The sequence below is a fragment of the Emys orbicularis genome, chromosome 23 (genome assembly GCF_028017835.1).
Source record: "Emys orbicularis isolate rEmyOrb1 chromosome 23, rEmyOrb1.hap1, whole genome shotgun sequence".
In the NCBI taxonomy this organism is placed as follows: domain Eukaryota; kingdom Metazoa; phylum Chordata; order Testudines; family Emydidae; genus Emys; species Emys orbicularis.
In genome coordinates, this window is record NC_088705.1 from 3,206,923 (window position 1) to 3,232,437 (window position 25,515).

Genomic DNA, 25,515 nt, shown 5'->3' on the forward strand with positions numbered 1-25,515 from the left:
CACCGGCAGAGCGGCAGCCGCAGAGCGCCACGCTGGCAGGCCAGGCGAGGGCGCTTCGCCCAGCAAGTGAGGAGATGCCTGCGGGCTCCTGGCTCTCCCTGCAAGAGAAAACAGCAAACGGCTTCTCCCCTCTCCACGGGCGGCGCATTGCGAGGGCAGGGACTGGGGGGGATGGGCACTCCCTGGCACTCAAGGGGGCATCTCCCTAGTGCTGGGCTGGAACTGGGGTCAGCTCCCTCAGCTGCTTCTCCCCACTGGCCCCATGCACTGGTGGGAAAGGCAAAGGTCTCTTACTTCTACTGGGAGAGTTCCAGAGAGTGGCGGAGGATTTGGAGAGCCGCTTGTTGATTATAGAGTCCACGTGTTTGGGGAGGTTAACAGCGGACACTGAGCACCGGCTCGCACCTAAAGGAGGGAAAAGACACAAGGGCATTACGGTCACGGCAGCTGGAAGCCGGGGGAACCTCGCATGCAGGCATGCAGCATCGTGTGCCCCTCGAGTGGCAGGACGGAGCTCCCATCGGCGGGATGTGGGCACTGGGGCGGCGGCCGGGGCTCCGGGAGGAGGTCTGCCCCCAGCACAGGACTGCAGGGTGGAGGGGCAGCGTCAGAGCAGCCCAGCCCAGCCCAGCCCAGACAGAGCCCTGGGCCCAGGGAGTGGCACGCAGGAGGCACAGGGACAGCTGCTGGGATCCACTGAGAGCTGGCACCTGCTGGAACATCCATCGGGGGTGCTGGACCCTCTGCCCAGGGGAAGCACCCGCTGGAGGGAGCGATGAACAGCACCAGGGCCCCGTGGCACTCTGGCTTTCCGGGGCAGGAGGCTCGGCTTGGCCCGGCCCGTCAGTGGTTCTGCTCATCAGGCAGGGATCTCCTCTGCCAGGACATGGCAGGGTACTTTGGGACGACGCACCTGGGCCTCAAGAGAAGCCAGGTCTGTGTCTGGCCCTGGAGGCTGCTGGGAGCAGGGGCGATGCTGGGGGGGGGCTCAGAAGTTGCTGGCTAAGGACCCCAGCTTGGGCTCAAAGGGCAGTTCGCCTCTCCTGAATCCCAGCCCATTGGGGCAGCGTCTCCAGTGCACAGAGGGAGAGCAGCGGAGTTTGGTTGGAGAGGAGGCTGGGGGGCTGCGAGTGGGGGTGGGCCGCAGGCACTAGACAGGCTCCCCCCAGACATACACACTGAACCCAGCCCCCCGCCAGCGCCCCTCGATCCTGTCCTGCTCCAGTCCCGGCCCTCTCACAGCTGTGCATCACTGCTCTGGCGTGGTGGGAGTTTGCATCCGAGTGCCAGGGGCTGGGGGCTAACCCCCGTCTCAGACATGGGCCAGGGCAGGCTCAGCCCACCCGAGGGGCTGCCCCAGGGTGGAACTGCCCCCTCCCATCTGGCTCACTGCAGCTTGCCCTGGTTGGGGTGCAGCCCTCCCTGGGCGGTCGGTGCAGGGGAGGGGGAGCAGCTCAACCAGTCCCAGGAGTCCCAGCCAGGGACCGGCCATGGGAGGGCTGGGAGCAGAGTTCCTGGGAAGGTTTCGTCCCACAGTGCTCCAGGCAGCCCCACGCCTTGGAGGTGGCAGCTGGGGTGTTCTCTGCTCTGAGCCAGCACTGCTGAGTGGCACAGGCTGGCAGCCAGAGCGGAGCCCTGAGGCAGGGACATGGCACTCCGTCCGGGGCTCCAGGGCGGTCACACATCTCCTCCCGGTGGGGCAGGTCTGGGCGCCCTTGGCCCAGATGCCAGGCGAGCCCGAGGGAGCAGACCTCCTGCGCATCCCGACGTCCCATGGAGACCCCTACTGCAGGGCGGGGTGTCAGACAGGGCCGGGGGGTGGGGATCTGCTGGTCAGTTCATTGCTCAGGAAAGAGCCATTTACAAAAAAAATTAAGAGCAAAAAGAGGGTTTCCTCCCAAACTGCCTAGGGGTGGAATCTGCAAAAGCAGCTGCTGACGGGCGGAGCTGGCCCGAGATGCCCAAGGAGCTGCCCAGCCTCTGGGAGAATCAGATCTGGGGCACCCCATGCTGGGCTCCCCGGAACCAGAGGGCGGCGAGTCAGAGCGACAGGCGCCCCCAACTGGCTGGGGTGCTCCAGGCTGTTCAAGCACCTGTCAGAATTTGGGGCAGGGCCGGAGCTGGGCCCAGCTCTCCCAGGTCAGGACCTTGCCTGTGAACTCATCTCCATCGACGGCTCCCAGCAGAAACAAACCAAACTCAGCCATTCCCTCCAAGTTCCCCCACAAACGGCACTTGGACTCAGCCAATGCGCACCCCCACACCTCTCATGCCTCTCCAGCACCTCGGCCTGTGCCCCTTACAGCCAGCCTCTAGCTGCAAAGAGAACTCCAGAAACGTGGCCTGCGTGTAAATGAGGCAGAGACATTTACTTGAGTCTGCAGAGAGCCTGCACCCACAGCTCGGCAAGGAGAACCGCCCCATTCGCTCAGCGGCCCCGCCACGATCACGTCAATGCCAGCACTGTTCACTATTTCACGCCGCACGTGTGGAAGAGCAGAGAGGGCTGTGGGGGTGCGTCCCTGATCTGCACAGCTCACGGGGAGCAATGCTGCATTTTGGTGTCACAGGTGGGCGGCTTGGGGAGCTGCCGCCACAGGTTTCTTTCTCCTCAGTCAAAGCGGAGCTGAGCCCAGCAGAGCCCCACCGACCCAGAGAGGTGACCTCACAGGGCGGAGCTTGTTTGTGGGCAGAGCGTCCCCCATTCGGGCCCTGCTCAAACCCGTCCGTTGGGGGAGGCGGCGCGAACCCTGGGCAGTGCCAGTCCCAGCTGAGTGCCCAAGAACGGGTGAAGCCGCAGTAAAGGGGACAAATGACTCGGAGGCCCGTCCCACCTGGCCGCGAGGGGCTCCCCAGAAGGCGGAGCGAACGCGATGGATGGCGCTCTGTGCAGTGCCGAGCCGGCTGCAGCCCCAACTCAGCACACGCAGACCACACGTCGACTGGACCGCACCACGTCTCCACCCGGGGACGGGGTAACGGCAGCACGGGCCCCCAGAACATTGTGCCGTTTCCACACGTGCCACATTCCCAGAGAAACAGAGGACGACACGGCACCGACACAGCTCCGTATTCACAACAACCAGCCGACGTGACTCCCCTTCCTACAGGCTGCCCAGGAACGGCCGGGCAAGGGCATGGCTTTGGAGACGGGGAGCGAGCGGGTGCCAACACCCCTGCCCGCGGATAGGACACCAGCCACTGAACTCCGCTGGGCAATGCGGACACGGAGCGCCCACACACAGGGCGAGGGTGTGACGAAGTGGGACTGTTCTTAATGTTTCCTCTGAATACTGTGTGGGTGCCTCAGTTTCCCTGGCAACAAATGGCCAGAGCCCTTCCCCCCCTGCAAGGGGATAGCTAAAGGTGAACAAAGAGATCAGGTGACCTCCTGGCCCGGGAAAGAGACAAAGGCCAGAAAGGAGGGGCTGGAGGGGGTTGGAGTTTGGAGCTGGCTGGGGCCGAGGAGTGAGTGCAGACGGGGTTGTCTGGCTCGCTGGGCCCCAGAATGGACCCGGCTGAGGGATCCCGTTCTCTGGACCTACAAGCTCTGTTTTAGACCGTGTTCCTGTCATCTAATAAACCTCTGTTTTACTGGCTGGCTAAGAGTCACGTCTGACTGCAAAGTGGGGGGGGGTGCAGGACCCTCTGGCTTCCCCAGGACCCCGCCTGGGCGGACTCGCTGTGGGAAGCGCACGGAGGGGCAGATGCTGAATGCTCCAAGGTCAGACCCAGGAAGGTGAAGCCGTGTGAGCTTCTTGCCCTGAAGACAGTCTGCTCCAAGGGAGAGGAGGCTCCCCAAAGTCCTGACTGGCTTTGTGGGGAGCAGTTCCGGAGCATCGCCTGGGGACTCCATGACAGAGGGCACCGAGAGCGACACCCCGGTGCAGAGAGAGGGGCCCCGACGGGCGCAGGGTACCATGCTGGTGCTGCTGCGCAGAGGGCAGCTGCTCAGGGGCAAGGAGGTTCTGATGGATCCCCCCAGCCCTGCCCCTACCTGGACACTGCAAACCTGCCCGGCCCCTCCCTCGGCCATTCCCAGCAGCAGCCTGGAGGCAGGCTGTGGTGGGTGAACCCTGGCACAGCCGACTGCAGAGCATGGCCCACTGCAGAGCCCAGGCAACTTGTGCCCAGCCATGCGTGCTCCTGAGCCCCCGACTCACCATCCTTGTGCCGGGGGGAGCTCTGGTGCAGTGCGCCAGCCCACGACCACCTCTGCTGCCGGATCTCGGCCCAGGTCTTCTTGGCTGACCTCTGGATGGCGGCTTCGTAGCGCTCCTGCGACGAGGAGAGGAGGTGAGGGGCGGGGCCAGGCGGAGGGAGCAGGCGCAGAACAGCCTGCAGCTGCATCCCAGCATCGGGGCCCAGCCTGAAGGGTCAGGGTTAGGGACTGGGGCGAGGGGCTGGCTTTGAAACTAGTACCTGGGGAGGAGGAGCCGTGACGTGGGCCCCAGAGCGAGCCAGGACAAGCACCTGTCGCCGGCCGCACCCAGCACTGCCAGGGCATGTGGAGGGAGCTGCAGAAAGGGGAGAGCTGGGGGGCAATTGCATGCTGGGGGGTGCAGAGGCACAGGGGAGGCGGGGGATGGGACATGCAGTGGGGATTACAGGTGCCCAGGGCAGGCGGGGGCTGGGGTGACTCTTCTAAGGGCTGGAGAGTTTGGGGTGGTTTTTCCATCCCGTTTTGTGCCCGGAGATCTCATACCCAGGGGCATTTATGCCAACCAGAGGCTGTCCCTGCCCTGCCCATCCCCGCGCCCACCTTGTTCTTCTCCAGCTTCTGCCTCTGGCGCTCCTCCTGGATGGCCCGACGCTTCTCTGCCTTCAGCCTCTGCTCCTCCAGCCGCTTCCTGCGATCCTCCAGCTGCCTCTCCCGCAGCACCTTGGCCTTCTCCTCCTTCTCCAGCCACAATGCTCGCTTGGTGGCTGCCGAGAGAGAGCTCGGCTGTGAGGGGATGGAGCCCGCAGCGCCCAGCCCCCAGCGAGCTCCACCACAGGGGCAGGTTGGGCTGGGTTCCTGCCCAGGGCCATGGCTAGGGTGGGTGGGCTCAGTCTGCAGTGCCCCACCCTGGCCCTTCCACTTAACAGTCATGACAATGCAGGGCCTCTAGAAACAGCCCCCTCTCCTCCCCCCGCCGTGTTCGTTTGAAACCTGGTCCGAACAAACGAAGTCGCTGACAGGACCCGGTGCCTGGCCCAGCACCTCAGCCTCTGCCAGACCATGCAGCCAGGGCCCCCGGAGCCAGCTGCCGTGGGAAGACTCGGAGCCCCTGGGGCCAAAGACCTGTGTTTCTATAAAGCACATGGCGCCGGGCAGTGCCCATACGCTGCACCACAGCCCTTTCCATCCTGGGCCTCTCTGCTCCTGGGGCCAGGCAGTGCCAAGCGCGATGGGGACCCCATCTAAGCTGGCCCCCTTTCACTGCCCAAGGCAGATACAGCGAGGGAGGGCAGCCTGGCCAAGCTCCCATGCCCAGGATGCAGCCCCCAGCACAGCACTGCTGGCCATAGGGATGATGGGCTTTTCCCCCTCTCTCTGGACACTGGCCAGACAGCGGCGGGTGGAGCAGTGGCCACTCTGGCTCGGCAGGGCACGGGGCACAGCCCGAGGATGGGTGGGAAGCCCTGGGACAGCACCTCTGACTGTCTGCTCACTTAGATCCCCCCAGGGAGTGCTGGAGCAGACGCTCTGGAGAGGCCCAGAGTTGGGCACAGTGGGGCTGTGGAGCTGCTGGGGTGAGGTGGCCAGAGGAGCTGGGCTCTGCCGAGCTCCCTGCAGGCAGAAGCCCAAGGCAGGAGTCAGAGCCACAGGTGTTGGAGGAGGATTTGGGGCAGAGGCATCCGCAGCAACGGCTGGGCCCGGAGGGGAGGAGCCTGGGGCCAGGACAAAGGGGAGTGGAGAAGCCAGCCTGAAAAGCACATTCAGGGAAACAATGGGGGAATGAGGGTGGAAATAGTTGGGAGACAAGGAGGCTGCTGTGTGGGGACGCGGAGGGGGCCCTGCGAGAGCATGAGGCCCCGGCTCGCTCGGGGCTCCTGGAGCAGCGGGGGCGCCGTGTTTCACCGGGATCCCAGCGCCCGGGGCTAATCCTGCGACTCCCAATGAACCCGCACAGCTCCTCTAACCGGGTTTGTCTTTATCCCGCTTTCCCCTTTGAGAACCGAATCCAGGCCAAGTCCCTGGTGCCCATGGCGCCCTCTCCACGCTCCCGTGTGCCCATCGCCCACCGGAGCCCACCCAGAGCCCAGGGCACCTGCACACACGGCTCTGTCCCCCAGCTCCCTTCTGCAAGGGGCCTGGCCTGGGGCTCACGCCAGCCTCTCTGGCTCCTCACCCAGGTACTTGGCCCGCTCCTCCCTCCGCTCCTTCGCCTGCCTCTGCCTCGCTTCGGCTTTCTGGGCACCTGCGGGGGAAAGGAGAGAAAATCTGCTCAGCACAGGGCACTGCAGCCCCACCCTGCCCCCAGCCCGCCGGCCAGGGGAGGCTCGGGACATCTGCTGGGCAGGGGGGAGGCGCCGACGTGTGATCCATGCGGTTTGTGCCTGTGGCCTGGGCCAAGAGCCGCCCAGGGAACCGGACCGTGGCATGAGAGCACAGGCAGCTGCTCTGTGCCGTGACGGGCACAGCCCCCCCGCTGGCCAGGATGCTCCCGCTCATCCCTGCAGAGGGGCGCTCCGGGGCCACACACCCGCCCCGGGCCCCAGCTGGCCTGTGCAGTCCCTGCAGAGCCTGGTCCAGCACTCACAGCCAGCTGCAGGGATCAACGCACCAGCTCCCGTGAGCCCCACTCGGGTCGTCCCAGCCCCGCTGCTCTGGGCCTGTCGTCCCCTCTGGCCAGGGCTATGGGGGCAGGAGAGGAGGTACCCAAGGCCCCATGCAGCACTGCCCCAGGGACGAACGCACCTTGCTTGGGCCTGGGGCTGGTGGCCGCTGCGGCAGGCGGTGGAGAAGCAGCGGTGGCAGGGGACGGCCCATCGCTCCTGGGGGGTAGCGCTTCTCCCGGGGGGGTGGCTGCAGCTGGGGAAAGCCGGGCATTTCCTGGAGGTGTGGGGGCAGCGGCAGGGGCTGGCTGGTCTCCCCGGGGGGGCAGGGCTTCTCCTGGAGGTGTGGGGGCAGCGGCAGGGGCTGGCTGGTCTCCCCGGGGGGGCAGGGCTTCTCCTGAAGGTGGGGGGGCAGCGGCAGGGGCTGGCTGGTCTCCCCGGGGGGGCAGAGCTTCTCCTGAAGGTGGGGGGGCAGGGGCTGGCTGGTCTCGCCGGGGGGGCAGGGCTTCTCCTGAAGGTGGGGGGGCAGCGGCAGGGGCTGGCTGGTCTCCCCGGGGGGGCAGAGCTTCTCCTGGAGGTGGGGGGGCAGCGGCAGGGGCTGGCTGGTCTCCCCGGGGGGGCAGAGCTTCTCCTGGAGGTGGGGGGCCAGCGGCAGGGGCTGGCTGGTCTCGCCGGGGGGGCAGGGCTTCTCCTGGAGGTGTGGGGGCAGCGGCAGGGGCTGGCTGGTCTCGCCGGGGAGGCAGGGCTTCTCCCAGAGGAGTCACTGCAACAGGGGCAGGCGTGGCAGGGGGGGAAGGCTGGTCGCTCTGGGGGGGGATGCACTCTCCCATAGAGGTCGCTGCGGGAGGGGCAGGCCAGTCACTCCTGGGGGGCAGTGTTTCTCCTGTAGACGGGGAGGGGGCTGCAGCAGGAGCTGGCTCGTCACTCTTGGGGACGCTCTGCCCTGGAGGGGTTGCTGCTTTAGCTGAAACACAGAAGCAGAAGAGAACAAGGTCAGTCCTTCCCCAGAGCCCAGGCCAGCCCCACACATGGGCCCCAGGGCAGATCTCCAGCCACATGGGGGCAGGAATCGGGGGAGGTCGGCGTGCTAGAGCCCCACTCTGCCACCCCACGCCAGCGCTCCTTACTGTGGCCTCACTCAGCAGCGACCCCTGCCGGCTGTGTTCTGGGGCCGGGGTGATCAATAGCCAGGCAGGGCCGTGCTGGCATCGCGCTGGCTCCACGGGACCGCCAGTGCTGCCTGTCTGCCCTGGGCCGTAGCGGCAGAGGGGGAGCCAGTCGGCGCCGCCCTCCCCAATGGCCACCGACTATTTTAGCCTCGAAACAGGAACCAAGGACGGGATGTGAGAAGTGACACTGAATGCTGCTCGCTCCAGCCCCAGGGCCTGTGACTCACAGCCAGGCCCCCCCTCCCCGCTCCCCCCAGTCCCTCAGCAGCCCCATCCACCTCTGCCAGGCATGGGGCAGCCCCTGGTGGCCCCCATGTGTCTCATACAAGGGCCCCCCACTGCTTGTTCTCTCAGGCCTGGGCAGACGGTTCAGCCCCACTGGAGGAGGCTGGGCTCGGGCGGCTTGGCCAGAGCAGATTTCTGAACAAAACGGCCACATACCAGGCAGGGAGCTGGCTAGAGGGACAGAGTGGGGCGTCTATGGGGACCCAGTCAGCCCAGCCCCCTGGGAGTGAGCCTGCCAGGCCCACATGCCAGCCCACGGCAACTCGCGCCCCACCTGGCCTGTCCCCCGGCACTCTGATGTGTTGCCTGGAGCAGAACCACAGACTATGGGAGACAAAGCCCCAGGTGTCAACTCCCTGCAGGAGCAGGGGCAGCCGAGTAGCCAGGGTGTGGGTCGGGGGGGGGAGGGGGGTGGCAGGACCCACAGGCCGGACTGGGGGAGGGGGAGATCTGAAGGAAGCAAAGGGGATCCAGTGCACAGGAACCAGGCGTTTGCTCTCACGGGGCTGCATGGACGGCGTCTCAGCATTGGCAGGACCAGCGAAGACCCAGAGCATGAGGACGGAGGGGACAGGGCGGGGGCTGGAGCAGCGGCTGGGTGGGTGGGACAGGTTCCAGCTGGGACGCCGAGGCCCTGATGTCCCAGGGAGATGAGAGGGCCAAGCCGGAGGCTCCTTCAGCCAATCCACAGCCATCCCCAAGGAGGGGGACGGAGTGACCCCCAGGCCCTGCCTTGCCCCCTTCCGAACACAGCCATGTCCCCCCATGGAGGGCAGGGCCCCACGGCAGTTAGTCGCCCACATGCCCCACGCTCCAGGAGCCAGGCACAGCGCGTCCCTCCGGACAGCTCACACAATGCACAGAGCGCCCATCGGCGAGGGCCTGGCACTGCCCGGCACCGGCCATCAGCCAGCAGGGCACAAAGCCGCCCTGTTTCCTGTGGGAGCAGCTGCCTGCCCTGCTCCCAGGTGGGGGCCAAGGGTCCTGGATCCTTGGCTCAGAGCCAAGCCTGCCCCAAAACAACACCACTCAGAAGGGAAGGGTTCCCAGGCTGGGGAAGGGGAGGGCCCGGGGCTGGACTGTGCAGCAGGAGGCAGGACCCCCCGCTCGCCTGGCTGGCTGGGGGATGCAGCGCCCCGTCCCTTCCCAGCGTTGGAGTGGGAGCTGCCTTTCCCAGCCCAGGACAGTGCCGTCCCCGCTCCCCCGACGTCATCGCTCCAGCCCGGCTCTGGTCCCGGCAGCAGAGACAGAGCCCGCGGCAAGTGCCTGCACACAACAATTGACTAATGCAGCAAGAATGTCCATGTGAGGCCGACGCATCTCCAGCAACCAAAGGCCGCCTCCCCCGCGCGGGGCCACCCAGCGCCTCCCGCACCCCACCCGCTCCCACAGGAAGTGACAGACTGGGCCTGACCGGACGGACGTGTAGGCCTCTCCCAGCCCAGCGGGGGCGAGACAAAGCAGGGAGAACCCCCCCCCGCCCCCCCCCCCCCCACACACGGTGGGGTTGTCAGCAGAGAACGGGGCCGGCTCCTGCCCATGGCTACAGGAGGGCGTGCTGGGAGGGCATCCCACGGGCCGTTCGGCAGAGCTGGCAGGCTCAGCTCCGGTTCAGATACAGGCTAGCGGGGGCTGCAGTTCAGGACTGAGGGGCACCGACGTTCCTTTGGGAGCGTGGTACCAAAAGGTGACCCGGAGTGAAGGTGCCATGACGCGTTTGCTGCCTGGGGCTCAGGATACTTCCCCCTCCACAGGAGGCGCTCAGGTCCCTGCCCGCTGATGTCCCCAGAGATGAGCGAGAGGCGTCGGTCCCCTCCGGCTGCAGCGGGGCCTGCGTGCGGGTTTGGAGAGCGTGTCCCCTTGGGAGGGGTTTATTCCAGCCCTGGCGTCGGGGCTGCCTGTGTCCATCACAGGAGCCAGGCAGGTAGAGGGGACGGGAGCAGGGCCTGGATCCGGGGCTGCTGCATTAGTGTGTCACTATGGAGCTCCACAGAGGAGTCCGACGGACGGACAGACACGTAGGAAGGGCACGGACAGCGAAGCCAACGCCTGTCCCCACAGACAAGCATCACCTCAGCCTGCCCACTGGGTCCAGGCTGCCCCCCTCAGGCCAAGGGGTCACAGACGCATCATTAGGCGGCACGGCCAACGGGAAAAGTGCCTCCAGACATAGGGCCCTGGGGGAGCGGGCCCACCAGACGCCAATCACCGGGCTGGACAACGTGGGTGCTCTCCCCACGCCTGTGCCACGGCAGCATGGCAGCAACATGGCTGGTGGCTGCACGAGGCCCCATCAGCGCAGGCCCAGGAGAGGGAAGCAGCTGGGCAGTTTGGGAGGGGCCAGGATCCCGCAGCGGGTTGGGGGGAGAGGGGCCTGCAGTGCCATGGGGTCCCTGGTGGGACAGGCCCACAGTCCAGGCTGGGGAAGAGCATGATGGCACTGCCCTCCCAGAGCCATGGCCACTCCTGGGATGGCAAAGACCCTAGAACCCTCCAGGGAAAGGGCCCGACCGTGGCTGGTCCCTTCCCCCCACCCCTAACGAGGACCAAGAGCTAACCCGTCCATGCCAAGAGAAAAGGCAAAGCCACCCTCCCCCCCCAAGGTGCTGGGCCTAGAGCTCTGCTCTGTGGCTAGGGTGGCTCGTGCCTGCTCCATGCACCTGGGCTCCAGTCGATCCCCGTGACCCCCTCTCCCAAGCGCGGGGCCCTCGCTTCACCGAGTGGGAGCTCACCTCTGAGCCACTCAATACAGAACTCAGCTGGGGCAAAACTGCCAGCACTGGCCACCCCCGCAGTGGGGAGGAGACAGACAGACATGCCACCCTGGAGGGGCACTGGCTGCACCAGCACAGGAAATGATTGAACCCACAAAGGTCCTTCAGCATAGTCAAAAAGTCAGCAAGCAGCTGGGCGCGAACGGCTGCCTGTGTGTGCCAGGCAGAGGGGCATCGGCAGTGCCACATGCCAGGGGGAGCCGAGGGCTGGGATGGTAGCAGAGGCTGTGGGTCGGGACTGAGGGGCACTGGCAGACGTGGGGGGAAGGGAGGTAGGGATTTGCTCTGGCTCGCTGGCGTTGCCTCCAACACACCCAAAGAGCCCTCCCCAAACGGATACGCCCTGACACACAGAAACCCATTTCCCCAGTCGCAGGACCCGGACCCGGTGCCCGCACCCACTGACACAACAGGGGAACACACCGTCCCTGCCTCTGCGAGGAATTGCTCCCGCATGCGTCCGCCTCTCCTGCCAGGCTGCTCCCACCCATCAGTCTGCTTCGGCGCGGGCGCGTTACACGCCAGATCAAAGGGGCGTTTTGTTTACAAGGCAGCGGGTGTCAGCGCTGGCATCACAGCGCCAGGTTCCCAGCGAAGCTGCAGCATAGGCAGCGTGAGCCAGGCGGCTCCGTGACTCACGGCTCCCGTGCAGCTGCACCAGGAGAGCTTTGGCCCAGCTGGGCCAGATGCTCACCGAGCTCAGCACCCCTCCTCGGGGCTGGGTTCCTGGAGAGCTCTGCTCGCAGTCAGGCTTGGAAACAAGGGCTGAATTCTAGTGCCCAGCAGCTCCCAACTGGGACACCAACAGCCAGAATCTCCAGAGAGCCCAGCACCCAGTGTGAGCTCAACAGGGGCATCCGCCGGCAGTGCGATCCCAGCCCACACTTTCACAGCTCACGAGATTTACTGCACTGTGTCCTTCCATGCCCCTGCTCAGAGAACGCGGGCGCTCAGCGGCCCCTGCCCGTTTACGGAGCAGCACACGGGGCGGAGCAAGAGAAAAGCCAGACCATGCTGCAAGGGCAACACACGCCGGGCACGCACCAGAGGGACGAACGCCACCTCCAGCCCGTTCGCCAGCCCCAGGAGCGGGGCCGAGGCTGGGTCAGAACCAGGAGCGGGTGGAAATTCTAACACGGTGTATTTGGAGAAGTCTCGGGAAGGGCGTGTGCCCGTTGGGGGGAGAGGAGGAGCGGGCGCGCGGGCGTGTGTCCGTCCATCCATAGGAATTTGCCTTCATAACACCCCAGATAGAAAACTCCCCATTCAGACGCAGGCCTGCCAGGTTCGAGGGACTCGCGCTCACACCCAGAGACTGACCACAAGACCCTGCGTGCCTGGCAGTTCAGCTCTAGCTCGGCAACAGTGACTGGGCCGGCCTGGCCCTCGGAAAGCAGCCGACTCCCTGGCCGGGCTGTCTGCAAAGCAACTGAATAATCACCTGGACTAAACCAAGCAGGGAGCAGCCTGGGAAGCGCAATTAACCACTGCAGCAGCAGCCAGGGAGGGGCAGGAGAGACGCCCAGCTCCGGGGCCGAGTGCCGGCAGGGGGAGGTCACTCCAGGGCAGCCCAATCTTGGCACATTTCCTCTTTTCCTGACCTCGCAATGCAGAGTGGGCACACTGGACGTGCTGTGCCATCCTTGCACACGCACACAGCACCAGCAGGGTGTGTGGTGACACCGCTGCCCCATGGGGTCTCCTGGCCTCAGCCTGGGTCCAGTATGGATGAGTGAGCCGCGGACGTTGGCAGCTCGCATGGGAACAGTTCAAAGCCCCTTGGTAGGACGTGCCAGTTATAAGCAAGCAGTTGAAAAGTGATTAGCATCTATTAACCCTTTATTAATGTGACCTTAATACAGAGCGTGACCCAGACCCCTGCCTCCGGCCAGACCCTGCTACCAGCATCCCTGGTGGGAAGGGCTGCCGGAGCCCTGTCTACACCAGGGCACCTGCCCAGGGGTGGGTCACCCAGTCAGCTATGGTTCCGTGTTCCCGGCACAGGAACACACCGCGTCTAGGCTGGGATCCCACGAACCCTGCTGAGTGTGCCCCGGACGGGAAGGGGACCAGGCCAGCAGAAACCAGGCACTGGGGGGCTAAAAGGCCTGAGAGCAGCTCTGCTTGCAGCCCAATACTGCCCCCACCCCGGCCTGCGGCAGGAGCAGGCTCCGAGCCCCAAGGAGCATGCCAGGGGCTGGCACAGTCTGGCTGTCGGAGCCAACTCGGGGCATCATTCAGCTGCTGCATGCGGAGCTGGGAGATGGCGTTTCGGGGAGAGGGTCTGCGTTCTGCTCCCTGGGTGCTGACTGTCTCTCTCCAGGGAGCCATCAGCCCCGATCTCCTCCAAGAGCCCGTGGCAGTGGCAGCACCAGGCAGGCGACCCCAACGGGATCCTGGTGCCTGGGCCCCACAAGCCGCTGACGGTGCGGCACGTGGCAGGGAAGGGCGACGCTGTGGTGACTGCTGACCATTCGCGTGGGGAGCAGCCCGTTCAGGGGCAAGCGTGCACAGGGGCACGTGCATGGGGAGTCGTCGCTTTGCCCGGGAAAGTCCCCTCAGCTCCAGGGCCACAGCCCTGCGTATCACAGCAGCGTGGAGCCTCTCGGGGGGTTCAGACCTTGCACTCCAGACTGAACAGTCCCGGACGTAATGGTTTGTAAATAACGGTCTGATCCAGCACTATCTAGCGCTTAGAGCAGGGCCCTGGGAGCCAGGACTCCTGGGTTCTGGGTTCCCAGCTCAGGGAGGAGAGTGGTGTTTAGTGGTTAGCGTGGGGGGATGAGAGCCAGGACTCCTGAGGTCTATTCCAGACTCTGCATGGCTACATGCCTCAGTTTCCCTATATATAAAACACACAGGACTACACCTCTAACCCGATATAATGCGACCCGATCCAACACGAATTCAGATATAACGCGGTAAAGCAGCGCTCCGGGGGGGGGGGGGGGGGGACTGCGTGCTCCGGCGGATCAAATCAAGTTCAATATAACGCGGTTTCACCTATAACACAGTAAGATTTTTTGGCTCCCGAGGACAGCATTATATCGGGGTAGAGGTGTATTAGGAGGCCCAGCCAATGCTCTCAGATCAGTCTATGCATGGAAAGCTCCTAGCTGGGCCGTGGCCCCTGCACTAGCAGTGGGGAGGCTGAAGTGCAGGCAGGCTAGGGCAGTTGGGAGGTGAGATGTGACTGCAGAGCCGGCCCCTCCCGGCAGGGTGACGTAATGCACCCCGAGAACCGAGGGCTGGGTAATGTTTGCAAAGCGCTCTGCAACCTGCGGCTGGACAGGGCCACTGAGCCAGACACATGAGCTGTATAAAGGGCCCCGGCACCTCTCCTGCCACAGCCAGGATAGGAGAGAAAAACAAACGCACAAGGACCAGCCCTGGCTGGCTCCTGATGGCAGCACGGCGCAGCCGCAGGGCCAGGGCCTGGCGGGCCAGGACGTCCCCGCTGCCGTCTCGGCACTTTGGCCACAAAGGCAGCCAGCTGCCGGTCGATACGTCTAAGCACAGACCCAGCCTGCGGCTGGCAAGGAGCCGTTTGCACTAGCGCAGGGACTGCCTAGTGAGAGTGTCCCCAGGGATCCCAGAGACACCCTGCGCCACCGGCAGAGGCATGCTCACCCCAGGGGCTTTGAGAGCAGCGCTGGCACTGGGAGGGGATGGCATCGCTTTCCAGTAGCAACCCAGCTCACAGCTGCAAGGGGCTCGTTCCAGGGGAGAACGTGGAAAACCGCCAGTGATGGGCACCCCACCCCAGTGTCCCCTACCACAGCATGCACCCCCCCCCCCAACACAGGCTGCACCCTGCCTTGCAGCTCCTGCAGGGAGGCGTCCTGGCATGCAAGCCCAGCCCCCGGTCACTGCCAGAGCTGCCCACAGCCCCTGTTCCCCCTGCCACTGCCCAGCAACGCCCCTGGCACCATCCGCCCGGTCCCCCATCCTGGGGCTTGCGGTGCCCTACTCAGCAGTTGCAATGCCGGCAGGTGCTGCACATGGTGCAGACCAGCTTGGCTGCTCCAACGGGTTAGACACACACGCGCATTCCCACCTGCAGCGGCAGCTCCAGTCTGACCTGTTCTAATGCCCCAAGCCCTCCCTGAGTGCCACCTGCAGCGATCCGGCCTCCGCTCTGCCCGCCTCGGACCTAGCGCGGAACCAGCCACCCCAGCACTGGCCTAGTGCACACAGGCCGGGGAGGGAGCCCAAGGGGGCCTGGCATGGGTGGACATGACATGAGCCAGAGACAGCCCCTTCGCAAACCTGCCTGTCCCATTCCCCACCACACACACACACTGCACCCCTTCTCTGCCGCCCCAGGGCAGAGCTGCTGGCAGATTTGGCTGCACATGGAGCCAGATCTGGCGAGGAGACTCCGGCCATTTACGGGCCAGGGGTAGTTGAGGGTATCACCCCCTCCCCCCGCCCAGGGTCACAGCTCCTCAGGCACCCGCACCCACACCGCCCTCCATGACCAAGCCAGACAAAGACTCTCTGAGAAGCAGCCGTGTCCTGCCCCGCCCGGGGCCTGCAGCCACCAGATGAGTGAAAGCTTCAAGCCCAGGATGACGCCTCAGAACAGATGGCAATACTCTCCCAGATCCCCAAACGTGCCCAAGGCAAGGCCGGGGGATGGGCGACTCTGCCCAACGCCAAGACCAGTCAGGGTCCCCCTGCGAGCCCGGACCCCCGTCAGGGTCCCCCTGCACACGATTTCCCTCAGGACTCTTGGACCTGCAGCCGAACCGCTGTGGGCTGCCGAATTAGTGGGCTCGGCAGGGTCAGGCTTGGCCAGTGGGCAGATGGGAACCCTCCTAGGAAAGCCCAGGCTGGGGGGACGCAGTCGGGGCGCTCACCCCAATGCTCCAGGGCTGCATGAGGCCAGGCCATGCTGCAGTATCGGCTGTGTGTGAGATAAGATGTAGGACTCCATTAGGGACCCCCAGCTCCCTCACTTTCAGCTCAGCCTCCTGGGAGAGCCCACGGAGAACATGATGCCAGAGAAACAGGCCTGGAGGCGGGTTCCTGGCCCCCAACGGCTGCAGGTTGCAGGTCTGGGCCCTTGACGCTGCAGAGAGCTCCCCTCCCTGCCGTCAGCGAGGCTAACGCACATTCAGTGAGTACCAGGCAGGCAGGGAACACCACCCCCTTACTGGGGCAGTACGGCAGAGCTGGGGCCGCCGGCCCAAGCCACCAGGGCCCATCTAGGCCAGTTCACCGGCCAGGCCAAGATCCTTCCTAGGTGACCAGAGAAGCCAGAATTTCTTCGGCTGGGGCAGCGCCTGTGTCAGCCCCTGCGCTGACCCAGCTGAGGCACAGCCTCGCCCTGCCCTGCCCCGGCCTGTCGCCAGCTGTCGCTGTCTCGTCCCAGCAGCTGCCCTGAAACCCGACGCGGTTTGTCTGCCAGGACAGCGGTCAGGGTGGGTGTCCTGCGAGTGGGGAGGGAATTCCAGAGGGGATGAACTCCCCCCACGCATGCGCAGAGCCAGGCTCTCCGCCCTGGCCCCCCAGACACAGGTGTTTCCCATTCGCCTCGTGCAAACTGGCGATTCCAGGGCACGCCAGGCAACTCCCCGCTTGCTGTGGTGAGCCCTTGGGCCCAGAGTGCCCCAGCTCCCACGGCTGGCGTGCAGGGGGGCGATGGCGCGGAATGGCAGGTCCTGCTCGCCCCCGTCTCAGTGGTGTCGGGGGGCAGCAGGAGGGATGCTCAGGACAGACAAAGTGCTGCTGTCAAAGCCATTGGGGCAAGGCAGGACACACACACCCCTGCAGCCAGCTCACAATCCTGCCGTCACCACGGCACACAAGCACCTGGGGGCATCTCTGCTGGCGAGGCCTCGTCTACACTAGGCGAGAAAGCTTTGCAACCAGCCAACCGGAGGGACACTTTGCTCTCTCCGGGCACGTGCCACAGGTCCGCGCACACGCGTTGCCCCAGGCGTCTGATGAGCGCTGGTGGGGGTGCCCTCCTGCAGGGCCCCCGCCAGAAAGATGGAGCTGGGCACAGGCCCCACAGCTAAGCAATGATCAAGCCCTCCTTTGCTGCCTGCGCTCCCCATGCCGCCTCGCTCTGGGCCCCATGGCGGGCACGAACCCGCGCAGCTGAGCAGGGCACGGGGGAGTAGCCTGGTAACATGGGGCAGCTGCTCAGAGAGGCTGGGAAGCACATTGCTAACGGCCTGGATGCTCGCTGGGACCCCTCAGGGCTGGGCTGTCCTGGGGGTCAAGGAGAGGCCTTGGATCCCTCCTGAGGATGGAGGCGTGGCACCCCCGGCCTGGCTGCTGAGCTCTGCCCCAGCAGGGCCTCTGCTGGAGGGGATGGAGGCGCTTGGCTCTGTAGGAGCAGGCACTTTCCCAGGGCCCCGTGGGAGCTGCCAGACAGAGAGAGGATCAGAGCATCCCCCGTCATCACAATCCCAGGGCCCTGCCCCCTTCCCAGGCCTTTGGGCTGACGCCACTTGTCCCTAGCAGGCTGCAGCATGCCAGGCTGGGGTCCCTGTGCCCTCACCCGGCCCCTCTTTGCGCCAGCGTCTCTTCTAGCGTCAGCAGCTTATGCAGGGGAAGATCCAGGCTTCACACACGCCTGGGCCCATCAGAGCTCTGAGCTAACGCCCTTACCTAGCACAGGAAGGGCAGGGCATGGCAGTGACGCCAGGCCTGGCCCCGAGCCAGGGGCTGCATCTCACCGGCCTGCTTCCCTTCGTCCCCAAGCAAGGCTGATCCCGAACAGCCCAGTCGCAGCCCCTGCCTCCCTCTGCACTTGGGAGGGGGAGAGACACCACGACACCAGCTTCAGCTTTGGCTCCCTTCAGAGCCACAGCGCAGAGCCCAGCCCACACCCCACTGCCTCTCCCATGGACCAACGTTGCCTCGTTGGCTCCTGGCGCTCCCCCAGCTCTGCCGGTGCCCACCTCTTCGACTGGAAGCACCGTGGGGCTTTGTCATCTCTGTATCGCACCTAGCACAGCGAGCCCCTGCTCTATGGGTGCAGCTCCTGGGTGCTGCCGGAGTGCAAATGAAGAGCGATCTCTGGTCTTGTTTCACGTATGCCTTGGCACTGCCTGGCCAACCCCAGCAGCCAGTCACGAGCCTGTGGAAAGCCCAACCCCCCGCACTGCCTGCCAGAGCGGGGAAGAGGAAGAGGAAGAGCCAGAAGTCTCCGCTGGATGCTCCAGCAGCCCAGAGTCAGGCGGGGCAGAGGCTGAGCGAAACCGAAGCGGCGCTAACTCCCAAGCATCCGTGGGTCCCCAGTCTCCGTCTCAAAGGGCTGCGCTCAGCTCTGGGAGCCCCCTGGGCTGCTTGTGCAGCACTGACACAGCAGGGCCCTGGGGACCCGAGTGCAAAAGCAGTCATCCTGCGGGTACCTGCGGTCTCCCAAGCAACACTGCAGGACAGGCGATATCCCCTGGGGCGCACACACCCGCACGGGCACCAGCGCAGCTTTCCTGGGAGGGTCTTTCTTGTGCAATCTGCTGCTGATGCAGCTCTCCGCGCTGCAACCCCTAACCTTGCTTAGCTCATCAACAGCTCAAGGGGAGCCTCTCGCAGCCAGCGGGGCTGGGTGTCAAGTCTCTGCAGGTGCACGGCTGGGATGGGAAGGCGCCAGCAGGTTCCCAGTTACAGGGCAGCAGGTGGGCAGCCCAGCATTGAGCCAAGCAAAGGAAGTTAAAATGTGGCTTTCCAGAGCCCATCTGTGCAGCGTGCAGTCCACAGCCAGCCCGCCGTGGGCTTTGGAGCTCCCTATCCAGGGCCATACAACGGCACAGAGGGATCCCCACCCCAGAGCAGGCTTCCATGGAGGGTGGATAGAGAGGTCTCCCACCGGCTGTCAACGCTCATTTCTAGCTGAATCCTGCCATGCTGGATACCGCTGCCAAGGGCCGGGGTGTGTGGCACGAAGAGGAGCCAATAGGGAATTCAGCTGAATGCCCAGGTCAGTGCAGCTGGTTACTGGAAGATGTGTGAGCCGCTGGGGCTGGCTCATTACTGCAGGGATCTTGTTGCTCACGGACAACAAGCTGCAGGGTTTGGCTGTTGGAGGAAGAATTTGTTTGGGGGAATAAAACAAAGAACCCAACGCCGAGACCCCGGGGAGCTAAGCAGTCACCGCGCTGGGCCCCGCAGAGCCGCTGTCCCTTGAACAGAGGGATTCTGCTGCTCTGGGCGGAGGCCAAGTAACGGGGCCAACTCGGGCATGAGGCCATCGGTGTGTCGCTCCCTCCAGGGTTAGCACAGCTTCTGCCCAGGCCACTCACACAGCTCGCAGAGGGCCAACTCCTACCCCAGCTCAGCACACCAGGGCATGGCAAGTGCCTCTGAATCCGGCAGCTGGCCCTGTGCCCCATAGTCCAGCCCCTGGCAGACACACCTGGGCTCTTCCCTCATTGAGGAGCATGCGGGGCTGGAGAAAGGCACCCCACTGCCCGCCCCAGGAGGGGGGTCCCCTCCCCATCCCCAGCATGGGGCCACCTCCTCTACCCCCTCTCGGGCCAATGTGCCTCAATGACTCAGAGAAAGCCCTCTAGCAGGTAAGGGATGGTTCAATCTCCATGGCTCATTCAGTCCTTGGCCTCCTCACCGCAACGGCCAACTAGGGTCCATTGCCCGAGGCGCCCACAGAAACCTGGACCACGTTACACAGGCCGGACCGTCATCAGGTGGGAACAACTGCTGGTCACTACTGCTGGTCAGATTGGAACCAGCATCCTAGAGGGGAAAAGCCCCCATCCCATTCCCTGCCTCTGAGTCAGCCAGCCCCTGCCCTGGGGCCGGATCAGAACCAGGACCCCTAGAGGGGAAAAGCCCCCATCCCATTCCCTGCCTCTGAGTCAGCCAGCCCCTGCCCTGGCTCTGATGAGCCAGGACCCCTAGAGGGGAAAGCCCCCGGATCCCATTCTGCAACCTTCCTGTCTTCCCACGGGATGATCAGGAGCAGCGGAGCATGTCTCAGACATGCTACAAAGCCACACGCCCAATTGCTCACACACACGCAGCTTCCGGGGGATTAGCATGAACAACTGTATCTGTCACACCTGGATGACAGCACCTGAGAGCGTAACTAAGCAGCCCGCGCCCGACACAGCTCCTGGCAGGTACAACCGCTCCTCTGCCCACAGCGCCACTTGTACGCCCACCCCATGTCAGCTCAGAGCTGCAGGCCTGCCTGCCCCACAGCAGGAAGCCAGGGCCGACCCAGAGAGCACCCACCACAAGTCTGAGGGCAAAGAGCTGAATGGAACCCCTGCCCTTCCGTGCCAGCCCAGCACAGACAGATGCCACACAAAGGGGCGCTCATGACACAGAGACTATGACCCTCCCCTGTGACTGGCGTGGGCTGGCAGCCCAGTCCCACAGCACCTGGGCTCGGTGCCCAGGGGAAGCCAACATCCCCCCAGGACCATCTTCCAACACTCAGAAATGAAAACTGAGCTGCTCCCGTTCGGGTCTGGCTCCCAGCTGCCATGGGGCGTGAAGGGGGGTGCAGCAGGCTCAGGCCCAAGCCCTGAACTCCCCCCGGGCTTGGCAGGGGAGCTGCAGCTGGGGTTTTTGAATATCCACAGACCATGCCCCAGTACCTTCCCCAGCATTCATTCATCCTCCCAGTGAAAACAGGGCAGGGGTGGGGTGTGTGTGTGTGTTGGGTTTAACCCTTCCCCTGCACTGTTTGCACCAGAGTCGTCAGGGCCCATAGCCCATGAGAACCCAAAAGCTAAACAGACTGGAACCAAAGCCTAAAGCTCCCCAACTCTCCCCGGACTCTGGCAGGGGGTGTCCAGACGCCCTCTCCAGGTTAGCCTGCATTTTAAGGGGCTCTCTGCTTCCTACGGTGCCATCACATTTCCGCTTGCTCCTTATTTGGGGGAGCTGGGAGGGCTGTCCTACCCAGCACACAGAAGCCTGCTGAGCTGTCACTGAGCTTAGGGGAGAGACAGACACTGCCCCAAAGACCTTCCTAACCCTAAACCGACCCGCGATAGGGCAAGGGAGGCCGCACCACAGCAAGGGGCCTGCCTGTGTGGGGCCGGGCACTCCCCAGGAGATTTAGACTCAATTGCTCTACAGACCAACCCAAAAGAACTTGTTCTAAGAGGAGGACGTTCTGGGGACCATTGGCTTCAGCCAGCTCCCTGTTCCCCCCGTGGATAACCTGCTGCATCCCCACAGCGTGTGGAGCACCGGAGCAATCCTCGAGGAGCAAGGGAGGCCTGCTCGCCGCGCAGGAGCTGAGAATACTTCGCTGCAGTAGCGACCCCGGCCCCCCAGTGCCAAGGCAGAGCAGCCGTGCTGCAAGGCCGTGTCCAGGATGTGGAGCGAGGCGTGACAGGGGAACTCAGGGAGGCAGGATCTCAGGGCGGCGCTGGGATGGGGCCGCGAGTTGTTTACAATTCATTTAAAAATAAACAAAGGAAAACGGGCCGGAGAACTTGAGCTGCTTTCAAGCCCCATGCCTATCTCTGCACTGGACCGGCCCCGAGTCAGCACTAGACCCCCAGGGCACGCTCTGCGGCCTGACACCCCTCGGGCCCGTGACAGCAGCTGGGGAGGAAGTGCCTGAGGACCGGGACGCCCTGAGCAGCAGCAGCAGCTTACAGCATGGGCAGAATTGCTAGCAGACCTCGGTGAGTCGGGTGCTGAGCTCTGAGAAAACCTGCCCATCAGTGCCACATGGCGGCTGCTGGGCACTTCTGAAAGTCTGGCCCTTATCCCAGTGCCTTCCAGAAATCAGGCCTAGCAACCTCATTTGCAGAGGTGCTGAGCATCTGCCGCTCCCATGGACTCTAACTGGAGCAGGGGAGCCCAGCCCCTCTGCGAATGAGACCACCGGCGTTAACCCTGCAGCACGACCCCTAGATCGCTAGCAGGACCCAGCCCGCAGAGGCTGCTGTTCTCCCAGCGGTGAGGTTGGCCGTTTCCCCAGCGCTGGGCTCTTGTCCCGTCCCGGAGTCCGCGCCCCAGAGTGAAAGCTGCACTAAGTCTTTTGGACAACGCACTCCGGGGCTGTCACACTGCAGTGCTGCATGTTGCATAGCTCAGAAAAGCAATCGGGCTGGCCTCGGCCAAGCCCCGGCCTCCACCTCACGCCACCCCTTCTTCCATCCTCTCCCTGACCTGGCTTTCTCCAGAGTCCCTGCCTTGGCTGGTGACCCAAGTTCTCTGTATGTTGGGCCCCCAGTCCCAGCAGGAAGAGGAAAGAGACCACAGAGAACAGGCCCGTGCCCGCTCTGTCCTTGTCCTTGGCCGGCCTCACCCAGCTGCTTGCATTTAGCTACCATCTCTCTGCTGATGGCTCCACAGAGCCGCCCTTCCTTGCCCAGTCCTAGATCTGTGCCATCAGCACCCTGGCTGGCTTGCTAGGGGACGCGGTGCACCCGTTGTTCCTCTGCCAAGCCCTGTCCAGGTCAATTGGAAGATGCCCAGCCCTCCCCTGGATGCCAGCCAGCTCGAGGCCACCCTGAGGAGTGTAAACACCTCGGGCAGGCGAAATCCCGGCCCCATTGAAGTCAATGGCAAAACGAGTTGAGCTGGGGCCAGATTTCACCCCGTGTTTCCTCGTCCCCATGGGCTCAGGGCCGTTTCACACAGCCAGAGCAATGGGCAGAGACAGGGCGAGTCCACTCTCCGGGCAGTTTGGACTGACCAAAATTAATAGAAAGGGGGAAATGTTTAAACAAACCCCTTTCCACCAGAAATACAAACTCGTTGATATTCGTGCCAGGCTTCAGAGAGACCCGTTCTGCAAAGTCGGGCCTAACACAACTCGATAACGTCCTTTTGAAACGATAAAGAGCTAACTTGTCCCCAGGACTGTGGCATGCTGCAAAACTGTTCCCACATCTTCCAGAGGCGTAGCACCTGGATCTCTCTCCCTCCCTCCCCCCACCCCATTCCCATTGTTTTCTTGCTAGGAGGTTAACAACAAACTAGCTTCCCAACATATCGGTGGGACACACAGAAATCCCTTGGGTGTCTGGCAGCAGGGCACTATTCCCAGGGACGGGCACCTCCCACCAATGGTAGGGAACTTGCCCCCACCCAGCCAGAACACATGCACAAGCCGTCAGGCACAGGCCATCATCACCAGGAGGGAAAGAACAGTTCTGCTCAGCTATAAACAACGGAAAGCCAGGCCCATCGGAGGAGCCGAGAGCCAGGCACAGACAATACGTCTGCAGTTTTCTTTTTAAACACAGTATTTATCAAACGCTGCAGGGCCCCAGGGCTGCAGCTCGGCATTTAGGGCCGGGTCGCCTGCCTGCGACCAGCAGCGAGCTCCGAAGGGCCCTGGTTCGTCTGGTTCCCCTGCCAACACTGTCCTCCCCTCCCCCGGACGGCTCAGGCCTCCATGAATCACAGCAGCTGTCCCTCCCACTCCTGCAACAGGGCATCAGGGACGGAGGGGGGAGGGGGCTGCGGGCCTTCCCTCTTCCTCCATCAGTGGAAAGACAGGCCTGCCACAAAGCCATGCTTAGTCACAGCGCTGCCCTGCCTGCGCCCAGAGATACCAACACAGACAGGGCCAAAGAGCATTTGGCTGCGTCCCTTAGAGAGACTCGGAGCCAAAACAAATCCTGACTCCAGCCAGCCGCTGCCCTCCCTCCGGCTGCCCAGGAGCAAGAGAATTCAGCTGCGTTGGGCAAAGCTGCAGCTTCAGGCCTGGCTGCTCCTGTCACCCACCAGGGAGACCGCAAACCCCTGGCCGGGGGAGAGCAGCACGGCACCTGGGAATGCCGTAAACCTGCCCAGAAATGCAGCAGGAGACAGCCACACATGGATGTTGCATCCTCAGCATCTGTCCCCCGATGTCCTCCCACCGCGCAGCCACCACGAAAGGCCTTTTCCTTCCCACTCATAAGACCAGCCTCCTGCCTTCCTCACTGAGATCTAGGGGGCAGCTATGCTGCACATGTGACCATGCTGGGGGGACCCGGTTATGGGCTAACACACCATTGCACCCTGTGGTGTAGACAAGACCTGACAGTGTTTTGACCATGTCTCCAACCAATCCCAGGGTCTGGATAAGCTGTAGCGCAGTTCAGGGACACCGTGAGCTCCCAGCTCCACAGCAAGACGGAGCAGTGTCAGAGGACAGACGTGTTGTACCCAGGTTGCCCGACACTGTGGACGGTCTGGGAAAGCTGCAGAGATGGGTTCTGTAGCACTTACAGCTAATCACACGGATGCCAACCAAGCTCTGAGTGGGGCTGGCTCAGCTCTGCCCTCAGCCACAGCAGGGGTATGAGGAGCAGCGACAGAGCCAGCACACAGACGGGGCAGGGCGGGCACAGAATCCCCTGCAGGTGCCTGCTTCGGTTCTGGATTTCATGAGCCAGCAGATGTGCCCTGCACCCTGTGTGCCAGGGGGCTGAAGCCGCTGGCATTGGGGAGGGGCCACCTGTATGGGGTAGGAGAAACCCAGCGAAGAGGGAGAATAAAATTAACACCCCCTTCACCCCAACTCTGCTCCTGAAGAAAGGGGGGCCAGCAGGCAAGAGGATGAGACCTGGGGGAGAGATTCAGCTGACCCTGCTCAGGCCTGGCCCATGCCCCTACCATGCGTCAAGGCTGGGGACCCATGCTGGTGATGCCCCAGGGCAAAGGGAAAGGAGGAGCAGGCAGGTTCTGGGGGAAACACTGGCCTGACCCACAGCAGCCCCAATGCCCCCTGCAGCTCAGTGGGGGACCAGGCACACCCAGAAACACCAAGATCTTGCCCTCTCTGCACTGCACGACAGAGGCTGCTACTGTCTGGAAAGGTCTCGTCAAGGGCAACTTCTATCTTGCAGCCACTTGAGTGAACCTAATTAGCTCCTGCAGGCTTGGCAATCTGTGGGCCTACTGAGACCACGTTAGCTCCTTTCCTCCTGCTCCCTAAAACTCCAGGGAGGGGGCACTGCCTTCCCCTGGACCCTCCATTTCAACTGGGTCTATCTGCCTACCCAGCTGGGCGTTCGTCACCCCCCAGTGAAAGTGAGCACATCATTCACGACTGGATGGCGAGGAGACCTCTCCGGAGAGCCTGGGACCTGCCATACTGCCCTGAGCTCTGCAGAGCTGGGATGCCCGCAGGAGCTGGTCGTTCAGAGGGACCCGTACCCCCGGGAGCCCAATTCTCTCCTCACTCCGCTCAGACTTGTCCGTTTCCCCAGAGTGACTCCTGATTTACGCTGGGATGGGCAAGTGCAGAATCAGGTCCCCTCTGGCACCATCTGCTACTTAGACACCAATTCTCCTGGTGTAAATCATCACAGTCCCACAGCCCCCACATACAGATCTATGGATCTGGCCTGTTCATTCCAATGGGAGCTGCATCCATTCACACCAGCTGGGGGGCCCAGACTGCAGGAGTCACTCCCGATTTGTATCAGAGGGGGAGCCGTGTTAGTCTGTACCCACAAAAACAACGAGGAGTCTGGTGGCACCTTAAACACTAACAGATTTATTTGGGCATGAGCTTTCGTGGGTAAAAATCCAGACGTGGTGTTTTACCCACGAAAGTTTATGCCCAAATAAACCTGGTA

The 25,515-nt window shown here is 63.7% G+C and overlaps 1 protein-coding gene across 1 annotated transcript in view; it reads right to left on the reverse strand.

The window, feature by feature from the left end:
- The window catches only part of MAP7D1 (MAP7 domain containing 1), a 44,654-nt gene that overhangs the window by 17,935 nt on the left and 1,204 nt on the right, over positions 1–25,515 (reverse strand). The window contains exons 2-6 of the mRNA XM_065421886.1: positions 6,905–7,726; positions 6,336–6,404; positions 4,763–4,926; positions 4,164–4,278; positions 295–405 (exon numbers count right to left, since the gene is read on the reverse strand). Of these exons, the coding sequence (XP_065277958.1) occupies positions 295–405; positions 4,164–4,278; positions 4,763–4,926; positions 6,336–6,404; positions 6,905–7,726 (1,281 nt within the window). The remainder of the gene's footprint in view (positions 1–294; positions 406–4,163; positions 4,279–4,762; positions 4,927–6,335; positions 6,405–6,904; positions 7,727–25,515) is intronic.